Source organism: Epinephelus lanceolatus, chromosome 1 (genome assembly GCF_041903045.1).
Source record: "Epinephelus lanceolatus isolate andai-2023 chromosome 1, ASM4190304v1, whole genome shotgun sequence".
In the NCBI taxonomy this organism is placed as follows: Eukaryota; Metazoa; Chordata; class Actinopteri; order Perciformes; family Serranidae; genus Epinephelus; species Epinephelus lanceolatus.
This window is the reverse complement of record NC_135734.1, coordinates 30,634,582-30,648,295: the sequence shown is the minus strand read 5'-3', so window position 1 is coordinate 30,648,295 and position 13,714 is coordinate 30,634,582. Positions and strand designations below refer to the sequence as shown.

Here is a 13,714-nt window from a genome sequence, read left to right as displayed (position 1 = left end):
CCATACTCCTGCGAGATGTGAGCATAAACACACAGAAATTCAATAGGTGGATGTGGTCTCTGACATCGATCCAGATCCATTTCAACCCAATCAATTTCTATCATTTATAGAAAAGGAGTTTTCAAGTTGATGATTTAATCTGTAATGTATTTCTACATTATTAGAGTTTACTGGTTATGTAAAAATCAAGATGTGGAAGTAGAGAGAACATGATTAACTGCACTCATAAGTGGCTCTGACTCCTTTCAGGCTATTTTAGTCACCGAGACCTTTTTTATTTTATTTTAATATAATGGATGTCCCTGCGGCTGTAATAAAGTTTTCCAGATTACATTTGCTGATTGCCTTCTCCTCTCACAGCCTGTCAGGGACCCTGCCAGATTATAAAAAAAAGAATTTTAGTTTCTGGTTTATTTGAATTCGATAGAAGGTAGTACTTGACATAAATCACATTTTAAGTCGTTGCCTTTACTCCGCAGGTCAGCGAGCTGCTACCGGGGAGGGCCATGGCCATCATCAGCTCGCTAGTTGCTGCGAGATCTGTATCTATTTTGGGAGCAGTGCACTTGTCAGGGAGGTTGATATGTGAGTCATACAGAACCTTAAATTCTTACCTCTGCTGTGAAGCTTCACTTTGTGTAGCTCGGCATGGAAGAGGGAACAAATCGTGCAGGACTAGTTTTTGATTCCAGATATTTGCTTCCATAGATTTATAAGGATATCACATTCAGTGAGGGAGTTTATATTGGAGACATTAATGTGTCAGATATACCTTTAACCCTTTGAAACCTGGAGCGAAATCACTTTTCTTGTGCTGCTTTCAGACGCCTTTCTCAAGTATTTAAACCTTTGAACCCTGAGCAAATTGGTGAGATTTCTTTCAAAAACATGAGAAAAAAAGGCAATGAGCAACTTGGTAAGAAATGTCCCAAAAATGGCAAAAAATAATACATTGAAAGAAGAAGAAAAAACCTAGAAAAAATGATGATGATTATGATTATGATTATTATTATTATTATTATTATTATTATTACATATTTAAAATTATGGTACAGAATTATTCAAAATTTTAAGCACTTTCTTGTTCATTTTCTTTTTTTTTTACTTTCTTGTTCATTTTCTTTTTTTTTACTTTCTTTTTCTTTTCTCTTTTAAAAAATTAATTTTCTTATTTTAAATTTTCTCTTTTTACCAATTTCTTGCAAACTTTTTGGGTCATGTCTTTCGTTGAGCATTCATTGCCTAAAGCCCTTTTTCCAGGTCATTTCCTTGTTTGTTTGTTTGTTTGTTTATTTACTTTTTTTTCTTCACTAATTTCCTGTTTTTAATTTCCTCTTTTAATTTCGTGTAGACGTTCTGGGTCATTTCTTCTTTCGTTGTGAATTGCCTTGTACCATGTTTTTGTGAGAAGTCAAAGCCAATTTCAAAGGGTTAAAGAACTTAAACATGTAAGACGTAACATTTTCTGTGAATATGAGCCTGACTTGGCATTTATTTTTTAAGCACCATATTGTAGCTTCAAGAAATGCGTTATCCCCCAAATGTAAGTGCATCAATTACTCACCCTGTTATGTTGAAATTTTGAAGAAAACTTTGTTCTCGCATGCCTCCATGGTGAATGAAGAATCTAAAAATTGATAAAAGTATTGTTGAATTTAAGTCATGGGGCATTTTAACGCTTTTAACAGCAAAACTATATCAAAACATCAGTTTACAAACTCTCACATAACTCGTGTGGTATAATCCAAGTCCCATTCATCCAGTCGTATGCACAGTACTTCCCAAACGGACAACTGAAAATGAATCTTATCTTTGCTCTCTTCAAAGCCTGACTCCATTTACCTTGCTGAACACAGGAGCTGCTGATATACTGCTGCATCTCTTTGTGTTTTTGTGTGACTTTGCTGAAACTTACTCTTTTAAAACTGATTAATCAAGAATTTTTTTCTGGTTATGGATTCTTCGTTCACCATGGAGGCATGTGCGAAAAGGTTTTCTTCCGAGTTTAATGCAACATGTGATGAGTAATTGACATACAAATGGTCATTTTTGTCAGTAAAGTGGTACTTTAAGGGTCTCATCGCTTTATATTGAGTTTCTTGTTTCCACTGACACAAATCACAGTAGGCCCACTGTCACAAAGGTAATGATGTTTTGTGTGCCTGCTTTTTGGGTACTGCTTATATATCAGTGTGCCCCCTTTAACGCCATGGCAGCAGCACATTAGTGTGTTTTTATTAAGAGAAAAAGCACAACAAAAGAGTACCGACCACATAAAAATCATAATAAAATTATATCACATATAAAGTCACATATGAAATAGCATTACACATTTAGGTCTACATAAGAAATAAACGGGACATAAAAGAATACTGAACCCTAATTCTCCTCCACAAAGCAATGACGTTATTATGTGGAAAATTAACTATCTCAGGATAAGTATCTGTATTAATAATTAAGTGCACACTTCTTAGCAGCTCTCAGCAACAGTAAACTTCTCCCAACTTTCAGTGTTTGTTAGTATAATTTATGTTTGAAATAAATCCAAAGTAAGGTGTGAACCTTCTGAACTGATAAATATTCATGAGATGCACCCAGCAGCTTTAAAAATAAACCTTTTCCCTGACAAAATAATGAAGTTAATAATACAACTGTTTGTTTTTTGGAATATCACCCACTATAAAAAAAAGAGGTTTATTAACCTGAATAGAAAAGAGGAGCATCTCAGAATCTGATGGCGCATCCATCCCCCTGAATACCTTTCAAGGTCTCATCTGGCGTGTGTGCATCTGCTGAGATTATTTTTGTCCAGACCCCATCCATCACACTCACGTAACATTAATGAGCTATCAAGCCCACCGGACAGACGGTGTGTAACAGAAATGTGCCCCTGGCACTGGGAACAAACTCAGGGAGCTGGGATGTGTTGTGAACTGGATCTTCACATGAGGCTATCATGTTGATGGATGGGGTTATGAATTAAATGCAATCTGTATGTTGGATTTGATCCACAGGCCGGATTTTTCTTTATTCGGAGGGATGGAGCGACGTGTTTATTTGCCCCAGTGCCATGATGGTGTACTTTATGGCTGGATGTAGTTTATGGGTATTCAGCTGTGTGGAGGGGTGGGCACTTGGAAGAGTGCTGCACCATACTCATGCTGTCAGGGTGAAATATCACTGCACTCTCTCTTGATTGCTGTGTACGGTGCTTCAGCCCTATTCATAAAAATGCAATTTCCATGCAGCTCTGTGCCCAGCTTGACGAAATAAACTACGACACACCAGAGAGGCAGATTTAAGGCGTGGAAGAGCGCCGAGGCTGCTTTAGGGGCTCGATGCTCAATTACCACATGCAGACGGTTGAGGACAAACATCCACTCCTGGGAAAAGACTCAACTTAGGGCTGGTAAGCACTAACTGAATCACAGAATATTTCAACACATAATAAGATATCAGTAACTGCATTTTGGAGATGACTTTTTTTAGTTTAACAAGATAACGCTGTTCTGTGAATACTTGTGTATTTCCAAATTTATTGATTTAAAATTAGATAAACTGGATTATTATTATTTATCTGCTACTTAAAGAAGTGGAAAAATAACACCAGGGACCAGTCCACACAAATTAATTTCGATCAGAATGATCCAAAACACTAGATTTGATCACCCGGATCTAGATACAATCTTCAATATCACCAAAACTGGATAACCAGTGCTCTAAATGGGACTGTTAATCACAATGTAGGCTACTGGCTATGTAAAGAACAAGCCAGCATGGGGTCACTAGAAGTTTTTTTATTTGAAGAGACAGAAAACAGCATGGGGGATGCAGTTATTAGAAACTACTACTTTTGACTGTCACTTTGGTAAAAATGATAAAATGATGAATGGAAGTTAAAATTAAGGGATTTTTGTTTGACATTGACAGCTCTTTGGAGGATTTCTTTGTTAAGACAAAACCTTTTTTACTTTACTGAAAGACTTAATAGGTAGTGAAATGCCAACTTTATCTGCTTTAACACTGTAATGGTTAAACAGATCAAGTGCAAAATATAAATAAATTAATACATAGTTGTCTAATTTAAAAGTCTTTTACATCGTGTTCCTGAAATCCACCCTGAATCCACCCTTTTCCTGGGGTTAGGATAATCCTGATTTTTTTGCATCAAAGGTATCCCAGTCTTTCTGAAAAGTTTCGAACAACACACTGAAGGTTTGATCCAGATCCAAACCAAAACTGGATACATGATCTAATTTGACTTCACAATGTTTTTCTTCATTGGACAGCCTATTTTCAATATTCGATCCAATCTGATATCTGAAATCCCTTCAGATTACGCATGAACATCTGGGCCAGGTTGAAGAGCAGTGTCTTGTTGCCCACTCAGGTTGAACATTTCAAGCCTGTTTCACCTCTGACCACACCTAGTATCACTTATAGGTGTGATGTGGTCTTTTGAACCTGTAACCACACCCAACAATGATGTCACCAGGTCCCGAAGTCAGGGCTGGAAGTTAGCTTTATTTGTCCAACTCAAAATCTACTTCCCTCTCAGTATATCACCATTTTTTTGGCTGGTGAGTGAAGCAAATCTAGCAGCAACTTGCATATTTTACCATCATTTCGCTGGTGCTGATGTCCAGCCGTGCCTGAAATATACCTGTACTTGACTGCAGCAAGGTGAAAAGCAAAGACTAGATTTTCTGGGGGAGTTAAGTTACTCTCTAAGCTAAATAAAGCATCAAAAACCCACTGGCTCAGGGCATCAGCTAGATCACCTGGTAGACAGGGTGCCCCATGTACAAAGGCAGTGTCCTTGTCGCAGCGGCTGTGAGTTCTATTCTGACCGATGGCCCTTTGCTGGATGTCATCTGTCACCCCCCCCCCCCCCCCCCCCCCCCCCCCCCTCCCCCTCCTTTCACTTTGAAGCTTTCCTGTCCAATAAGGCAAAATGCCAAAAATATAATCTAAAAAAACAAAACAACAGAAAACACTACTTTATCTGAACAGGGCCTAGAAGTCATGCTAGCAGCTGTGTGAGGCTGTCCTCAGACACAGTTGTGGTTTAAGCTAAATGCTAACAGTATGCTAACATGCTGATGTGAAGCAGGTGAAATGTATGTATGTAATTTGATTACGTTGCGACTGTTATCCCTCAGGATATTTAGCATTGGTACAATTTTATTTTGTGTTTTTATTTCCATTAGTTGTTAATCTGCTGTTGATCCTTGGGTTAATTAATTAATCATTATGACGATAAAATGGTGTGTCTTCAATATGCTTGCTTTATTTTTCTCTACAGAACTCAGAGATACACTAATATAAAACAGAGTCAGTCCTCACACTAGAGAAGCTGGATCCAGCATTTTTTGGGGTCATTTTTACCCATGTATTTAAATGATTAATTGATTTATCAAAGTTGCTGCAGTTTAATTTACAATAAATCAGCTACTCTTTTCAGCTCTAGTAAAAAAACGGCATTCTTCAAAGCCTTAAAACCTAGACCTAGTATTTTCTTTTTCTTCCAACAAAAGAGCAGGTTGAATGTAAGGAATCTGGATCAGACAGGTTCGCTGGTTTGAACTATTCCGTTATTTGTCTTCTAGAGAAAGATAGCCGTCAGTGACAGGAGACAGAGTGGGAGGGAATGACAGCTGCTCATACATGACAATATACAGCCTCCAAAAAAAACCCTCGCTCTGCCTAGACTTCCTGTTCAAAGAGAATGGCATTAAAACTGATGAAGACAGAGAGGAGATTTATTCTGCTGGGCATTAGTCTCCCAGACTTGAAAGTGAAGTTGCGTCTCGAGTCTTCTTCTTGTTTGTGAAACGCTGGCATTCAGTTTGACCTTAGCAGATTTTAGTTGTGTTTGTATGCAACATGCTGTTTGTTACATCTGACACTGTGATTTTGACTTAATTGCTACTTAACCCGCTCTGAAACAAACATATTAACATCACAGTTGTTTCATTTTATGCTTAAACACATGGTTTTGATGCCTCGCCATTATCCTTTCACCTGCAGAACCACCTGCTTAAGTCAACCGCTGCCCGAGCCTTCCTCCCAGCTCCCACTGTGGCCCATTGAGCGTCCTGCCATTTCCTTTCAAAACAGGAGGATGTGATGCGAGGATGTGAGTGCTGCGGTCAGGTCCCCGGTGAGCTCGCCTTGCAGAGCAGCGGTGTGAGAGATGGCTCCATGACAATGGGCTTCCTGGCAAAGTTTTCCCTTTTTCTTTCCTCGTTGCTCGGGAGGAAATCGGGTGTTTAACTCAGGTTTGCACACTGCAGAGCGGTTCGACAGTGTGAGGATGGCTTCAGTGTGATAACATGTCGGAGCCTCAGAGTCCTGTGGTAGAGGTCTCCATGCCAACCGCTGCACAATGGGCACAATATAGCTAACTCTGCCTTCAAGGCCTTAGAGGGTATTTTAAGATCTCGCGCTCATTTGATCTCATGACACTGTTCATTTTTTACGACAACACATTCATGTTAGCTGCAGTGTGTGGAGGGTGTTTTCACACACGCTAGTAAATCTCATTTTTTCACTGCTTCACCAGAGCTGTTGCACTACATAGCGAGGCAAGTAGGAGTTTATAGGAGTTATTTTTTCCAGTCGAGTATGAGCTAATTTTTATTTTATACTCAGCAGTTTTCTACAATTCCTTTTCAAGATGAAGCCTCTGGAAACCACCAGCTGTACCAGCCCTACTTTTCACTTTTTATTCAACCCCTCCACTTTCTCATACTCCTTTTTTTCCTCTCCTCAGCACTGGGGGAAGATGAAGCACTCGAGTTTGCTAGAATCTGTTTCCCAGCAGCGGCCCGAGCTTTAAGATGGATCGAGGGGATTTGCATGGGGTGGGGTGGAGAGAGTAAGAGATGTGAGAGAGAACAGGAGAGAGAGAGATGTTACTGCTGAGGCGCAGCAAATGAGGGCTGGTAGAGAGGGGAGGAGGGAGAGGGAGGAGAGAAAAGGGGGCATAGTCACACAGATCAGAAAACAACAGTCCCGTCCTGTGCCCAGGGGACAGACGCTGCTGTCTACTCACATTGAGAGTGAGCAGGGAGGAGGGAGGATTGACTTTTACCTGCTGTAGATGCGGCGCTCTCCCCTCGCCTCCCCTCTTCTTTGCTCTTCCCTTCAACCCAGCCTGTCTGGAGCCGCAGAGGACTGTCAGCCTGTACAGACGAAGCACAAGATCAGAGTGCTGGCAGAGCAACTGTGCCTACAGCTCTGCTACCTGCTCTACCACCCTGAATTACTCTCCCTCACACACGCACACCAAAATGCTCTCACAGGCACACATTCAGAGAACTTTCTCTTGCGCGCACACACTTATATGCTGACAAGCAGGCAGGCAGGCAGGCACACCCCCTCCCATTATCTGTGCGGCGAGCAATTCTGCTCATATTGGTGTGAGCAGCGAGGGGCTGTACTTCACTCCTCAGCAGCAGCAGCAGCAGCAGCAACAGCAGCAGCAGTAGCAGTAGCAGGACGGGTCCAGAGGAGAGCAGTCATCACCAGAGATCACACACCAGCTTCTACAACTGAAGGCAAGCCCCCCCTTTCCTCCCTCTTCTCCCTCTTATTTTTCCCTCTCTTTTCCTCTCTCCTCTTTTTTACTGTCTTCATGTGACGCAGTGTTGCTGACCTTCCCTCATCCCCCTCCTCTTGTCTCTCTCCTCAGCGTGTGCCAACGGGTAACCATGGAGGACACCCTCACCTGCAGCCATGCCACCTTCTCCCAGGTGTTTGGACGCCAGGGACAGCTCATGCAAGCCAGTGAGTAGCCCCTCAATTACACCTCCTGCCTCCTGACAAATCATTAGCCAGCTGCACATCCCGCATGTCAGCGTAACTGATCTCCACCCTCAGCATTTCTTCCCGATCCCATGCTCAATCTTATTACCATTTTAATTTAACTGATGCTAAGAGGCACGACAACAAGGTTTTTAAGGTACAAAAAGATGACCGTGTCATAGCTTAAATCTTCCTGGGCTGCTGCAAAGAGTTTTTTTTTTTTTTTTTGGGGGGGGGGGGGGGGGGGGGGGGGGACTGGGTTATTTTGGGAAGGATGATATGCGTGCTTATGTAAAGGGCAAGGAGAAATAATCATGTTTCGATTGTGATTGTGGTTGATGTTTCTGTTGTCTCTGCAAGTTCCTGAGGAGCTGGTTGGATGCCTTAACTTGTGTACTGTTGTGTTTTAAGGATGAGCTACAAAAGCATCTTTTTTCAGACAGTTTTCAGGTTGAACTTGGGGCTATGGCTCAGCTGTGTTCGGGGTCGCAATCTGGCAAACAGGGCTGTTTATGGGGACCTCAGCTGTTTTGTGGACTAGTTATTGTTTTGTTGACAGAGCAGGTTGATAGCAAAGAACATTTCTGCATGTTTTCAGTAATTTGATTGAATTCTAAAGTCGCTGATAAAGACATTTTTCACTGTCAAGCATCGAACCAACGAAACAGACTCTAGCTGAAATATATTCATAATGCAGGTGCACAGTATTAGTCAGGTTGAGTCTGACAGGCAGAGACACTATCAGAGATGCTCTCAGAGCTCAGACTGATAGCTGAATTATTGAAAACTGAGCCTATCAAGATTTTCAGGGGCACAGGAACATTGAACACAACCTTGGAGTGCTGCAAATGCAGCATACTTCAAGTGATATCTTATTATGTAATGCACATGGTCAGAATACATATTTCCCTCAGGAGGAAAAAAAAGAGCAGAGATTGACTTGCCTCCAGAATGAAAGTGTCCGCTGCATCCTCTCTCATCTGGCCTGGTATCTCTCCTCATGGAGTCGTGCTGTGAGAACTTAGTCGATGCCTTTGATGCCTCCGCTCGGCCATAAATGCAGAGTGATTCTTCACACAGTGTTATGATGGATAATGAGGAGAGCCCAGGGCAGACATCAAAATAAAGCTGCCTTTAGAGTTGCATCCCATACATTGACTTTGCCACATCAGTTTTAAGTTCCTGTGTTTCCCTTCATTACCACCCGGAGAGAGAAGTGTCTTGGTGGAGTTTCAAAGTGAGTGTCATTAACAGCAAATCCAGCTAAGACATCATTTTGTGAAGCTAATAATGGAAACACGTCAGTCATCTTCTTGAGCTGGAAGCATCAGACTTCTCTACACGTGTTTGTTAATAGGCGGTGTTGCAGGATTTCATCTGTTGGGATTTATTTCGCCTGTTTGATTCGTGGAGATGTTTGAGAAGATAAACATGAAAATTTTTTTGAAAACTTTTTTATAAATAATGCACTTTGTTTGAATGTATCAGTAGGCTTAATACTGTGTTGATAAGGGCATATTACTGTTAAAGGGTTGCAAGGCCCTGATGAATATTCTGCTTCATGCAGGCAGAACGCTGGAAGCATCTTTACGAACTGAGTGCTTTTGGAGCACTATTGATCTGCTGTGTGTATCTCTGGTTTCATATATTTATTGCGAGCAGAGAGGGTGACCCTCTCAGGGTTTATGTGCAAATAATATGTACACACAAACACTGGAACATTTAATGCACGCTGTGAATACTCAAATGTATGCATACTTTTCCACATATACTGGCCTTGTGTTAATCTGTGTGCATGCCTTTGTCAGTGTACTGTTCTGTGTGTGTGACTGGGTCAGTTTATCTGGAGGGCATCACTGTATAAAAGGGAGGTAAAACAAGATGAGGGTGTGGCAGCGCTGAAGATTTGTATCACATCGCATCACGGCTGACAGCTGAGCCCTTCTGACCTTCAAAATAAAAGTGTGAAAGTTTTAGAGATCTGAAGACGTATCAAAGTACACAGGGGAATAATTAGATTGTGAACAGCCTGAAGGAAAACTATAACTTCAAAATACACTCAGAGGCCAGTTTATTAGGTACACCAATCTAAAACTAATGCAGTCTTATACAGCAGACGTGCAATAGCTCCCTCGTGAAAGTTATAATGTTCTGATTTTCTTAAAACTGTTTTAGAGAGGTATTGATTTAACTGAATCAGCATTGCATTGTACAGATGGGTTCTTCTATCGTTTTGTCCGAGGCTAAATAACAGAAACATCTGGCTGTATAGTGCAGTGCAGTTTAACAGCAACTACATCTTCCAAAATATTATAGCGTTCAGTTTTTCCAGGTTGGTGCCACTTGTGTACAGGAGTGGGGATCATTGAGTAATTCACGATAGAATACTATCAGAAGATGTTGCCCGCGGTAACGTTCATGATTTTGTGATACTTGATGTCTATATTGATGTATATGTTATATGTTTATTCATCGCTTTGTGGTGTCAGTTTCACAGAATTTGACAACTGAGATGAAACGGTGTACAAAAAACGTGTTTACTGACTTACAGCGGTGGCAGTGTTGGCTGTTTTGAACATGTGGCGGTACGTGTTGTGTTACCCGTGTACTTTACTTTTACGAGACAGTTCCTGCAAATAGTGTACTTCTTATCAATTTTGTTTGTCCCGTCTGTGTTGTAAAAGCTGAAGTGGGCCCAGACTTTCTACTTGAATGATGCTTGGCGATGCTTCTCTTGTTTGTTTCTCCCTGCTGTCCGCCATTTTCCCCCTGTGAATTTCTGCTTCACCACAAGCTAGTTAACTTAAATTCACTTTACCCTCATTCATTTGATAAGCACCACCACAAGGAGTCATGAAGTAGTGACTCTGGAAAATCAAATAGGCAGGGGAAAATATTGATACCTGACGCCAGTGAATTGATAACGGCACACAAGACAAAGTAATATGATATATTCCCATATTGATATTTTGTCCCACCCCTACTGGTGTGTTGTATGTGAAGACATGTCTGGCTAGGTGAGACTAGGTGTTTACTGATGAGTAAAATAAGTTGTATTAAGTTAAATCAAGTGTTGTACAGCCTCCCAAATTCTGCTATCCACAACTAATATCTAAAATTGCAGTATCTGTGTTCATTCAGCCCACTGAGTCTGTTTGTTTTATCATGAAAGGCCACATGAAAGTGTGATGCAATGTGTGTACACTATCTGGCTCATGCAAATTCTGTTTGATTGGGCCACAATGAACGGGTTAGTTGTCAAAAAGGATGCACAAGCAAGAGGGGCAAATCCAACAGATATGCAAATCACAGTTCCAGTTAGGATGCTGTTGTGTTTTGATGCATCGAGATGAAATTGGGTTTTATTCCAAGTGACTGTCATTCTTTTACAGAAAAAAGAGGCAATCCTTGTGAGACGGTGAAGTCACAATGAGAAGAACAAGAGCTGTTAGTACACAAACGCAGCCGCGGCGTCTTGAAATTATAGATGTGTTCTGTAATTTGCAGCCATTCAGAGATAAAACGTCCTCCTCCCTCAGTGCAGAGCGACAGAAGTGCCAAGACTAATACTTAATGTGGGAAACATAGATTAAGCAAAACTATAGACAGACCGTCCTCTTATCCAAACGGCATATTTTCATTTGTGCATCTTTTCAACGACTCTAATTTAGCCCCGGGCAAATGGCAAGTGAGAAGTGAGAACTACATGCATTATTCACCACATCTTGAGTGTGTTTGTGTTGCTTCCTCATCGCTGGTTGAATTCCCTCCTCTTTATCTTTGCTTTTAGTTTTACCAACACTTTGTCCTACTTCTTGGCCTTAAACCGATTGCGGCAACAAAAAGTTCTTAATGGTTAACAGCTACATGGAAGGAAGGAGAGACCTTGTGTGTTCCATCACTGTGTTTGCACTAATCCCTGCACGTTCAGGCTCTGCTCCTTCTTGCCCAAATGACCGTGCCCTGACAGTGCAGCGGTTTCAGTCACCTTTCTGCTCCACTGGACCAAAGTGATGCGAGGATCAGCACAGTGTAAGGGTGTCCGCAGTGTAGCCCAGGAGGTCCACAGAGGCCCATAACTCTGAATATCTTCATTCTCTCTCTAGTGTTGAGCCACCCTCACGTCTCTGCACAGAGGTCAAGGTGCTGGCGTATGGCCAGCGTTCTCGTCCCTATTAGACTCCAGGCCATCGAACCTAATAGTAATATAATTCAGCGAGAGAGGCTCTTTAAAGTGCTTCTTTAATTGAGTCATTTTCAGTGCAGGTGTGCACTGAGTCTAATCCCATAAGAGCTAACAGAATTTTTGCCAGCTATAATAAACTTTCCTTCTCTTGGTAAAAGCCTGGGCAGATATATCAAATATGCACATAGTATTTGTGACCACTGCTGAATAAGTCCCTCACAATGGTTTATATATGCTTACTTACATTATTGATCTGAGTATCCCCAGCAGCACTGAAAATCACTTCATCAGAGTAGATGCAGGTCTAATTTAGATCTCTCCCTCTCTCTCCTAATCCCCATATTGGATTTGGACTAAGAGTTGTGGACCTTGCCTGTCTGTCAGTGGGTATATCCCCACTCATAGCGACAGCCTCAGGCCAGTCAGACATATTTGTTAATTCTACATAAGCTGCTTTAAATACCTGTTTACAGTTAAAGGCAAACAACATGCTGGTGAAATAAAAATAGGAGCTGCGTTTAATGTATAGCAGTATGCTAAATGGTATTGAATTGCAGGGTGTAGAATTGCGTGCACTTAGTTGCATAGTTCTACGTGGCAGGAGATCACATGTATCTTCATTAGCACACTTTCCCTTAAGGTGATCAATAAACTGATGGGAGTTCACTGACTGCATTAGTTAGGTGTTTTCTCTCCGAATCGATGTGTCTGCTCTTTGACAGGAGAGCAACGTCTCCTTGATTGACACAAGTCTCCTCACTGACTGTGGAAACACTGTTGAGGAGTTGTGGAGCCTCATGAACTCCTGAGCAGTTACTCTCCGCATGACGAGACACGTACACCGCTAGAGTAGTGTGATACAACATTTGCTGCATGAAGGAACTCCTAACAGACTCTGACTGTGGGTTTTATATTATGAAGCTTCCCTCTCAGTGAGGAAGGCAGCAACTCCCAAGACTGGACTGTTACCACATCCATCCTGTCTGATACATGTTCTATTTTCTTGCTTTTTAAAGTTAGTTTTTCAATTTTCTTTTTGGTATTTAATCAGTCAGTGAAGATGGATGGGGCACATGGAGGGAGGGTTGTCACCAGATGGAATCAAACCAGAGATGTTGTGACGTCATGGTACGTCTTAAACCATGAGGTCATATTTTAGTATGTTGCACTAATTCCCACAGCAGGGTCATTCCTGTGTTCCCCAGATTGATATGGCACATAATGGGAACGTGACAAAGGGTCCTATGTTCCCCAGTAGACTTGGGCACTATCAAGGTGTTACTGTATACTGGGGTATTGAGAAATCTCGAAGATACGATTTTCACAACCTTCAAAAATACAGATGCTCCTCTTCTATTAAACTGATACAGAGATGCTGCTCAGAGGCCATGTAGTGCACAGCAGAGACCACTAGAGGTCCGTCTCTGGCAGAACAGGCAGCTGAGTTGTGACAGATAATGACTGCAAGTGGTGGGGATAATGTTACAGGAGTAGTAAGAAAAAGACAAATGCCTCTGTCCTTGTTTGGGTGTATTGCCACATATAACATTATCTTGAGATGACTTCTTCCAACTACAAAAGCAGTTTATCAGCCACATGATTTTATTCAACACATCATCTCTGTTCAGCCCAACGATGTGTTGGTATTCACCGCAGCAGCAAGTATCGTCGGGTCCTCGGCTCCTCATTTTATAGGCCATAAGTATTTAAACCCAGTGT

At 41.5% G+C, this 13,714-nt stretch overlaps 1 protein-coding gene across 4 annotated transcripts in view; it reads left to right on the top strand.

The window, feature by feature from the left end:
- The first annotated feature begins 6,896 nt into the window (after window positions 1–6,896).
- Window positions 6,897–13,714, top strand: part of kaznb (kazrin, periplakin interacting protein b) — a 167,046-nt gene continuing 160,228 nt past the window's right edge. For 2 of the 4 annotated variants that reach the window (XR_013491800.1, XM_033627016.2), the window contains exons 1-2: window positions 6,973–7,562; window positions 7,697–7,791. Coding sequence is in view for 3 of the 4 variants with exons in the window: in XM_033627016.2 (XP_033482907.1) it covers window positions 7,716–7,791 (76 nt within the window). In the remaining variant the exon portion in view is untranslated. Of the gene's footprint in view, window positions 7,563–7,696; window positions 7,792–13,714 lie in introns of all 4 variants that reach the window. The other 2 variants (XM_033627010.2, XM_033627015.2) reach the window with 2 other exon arrangements.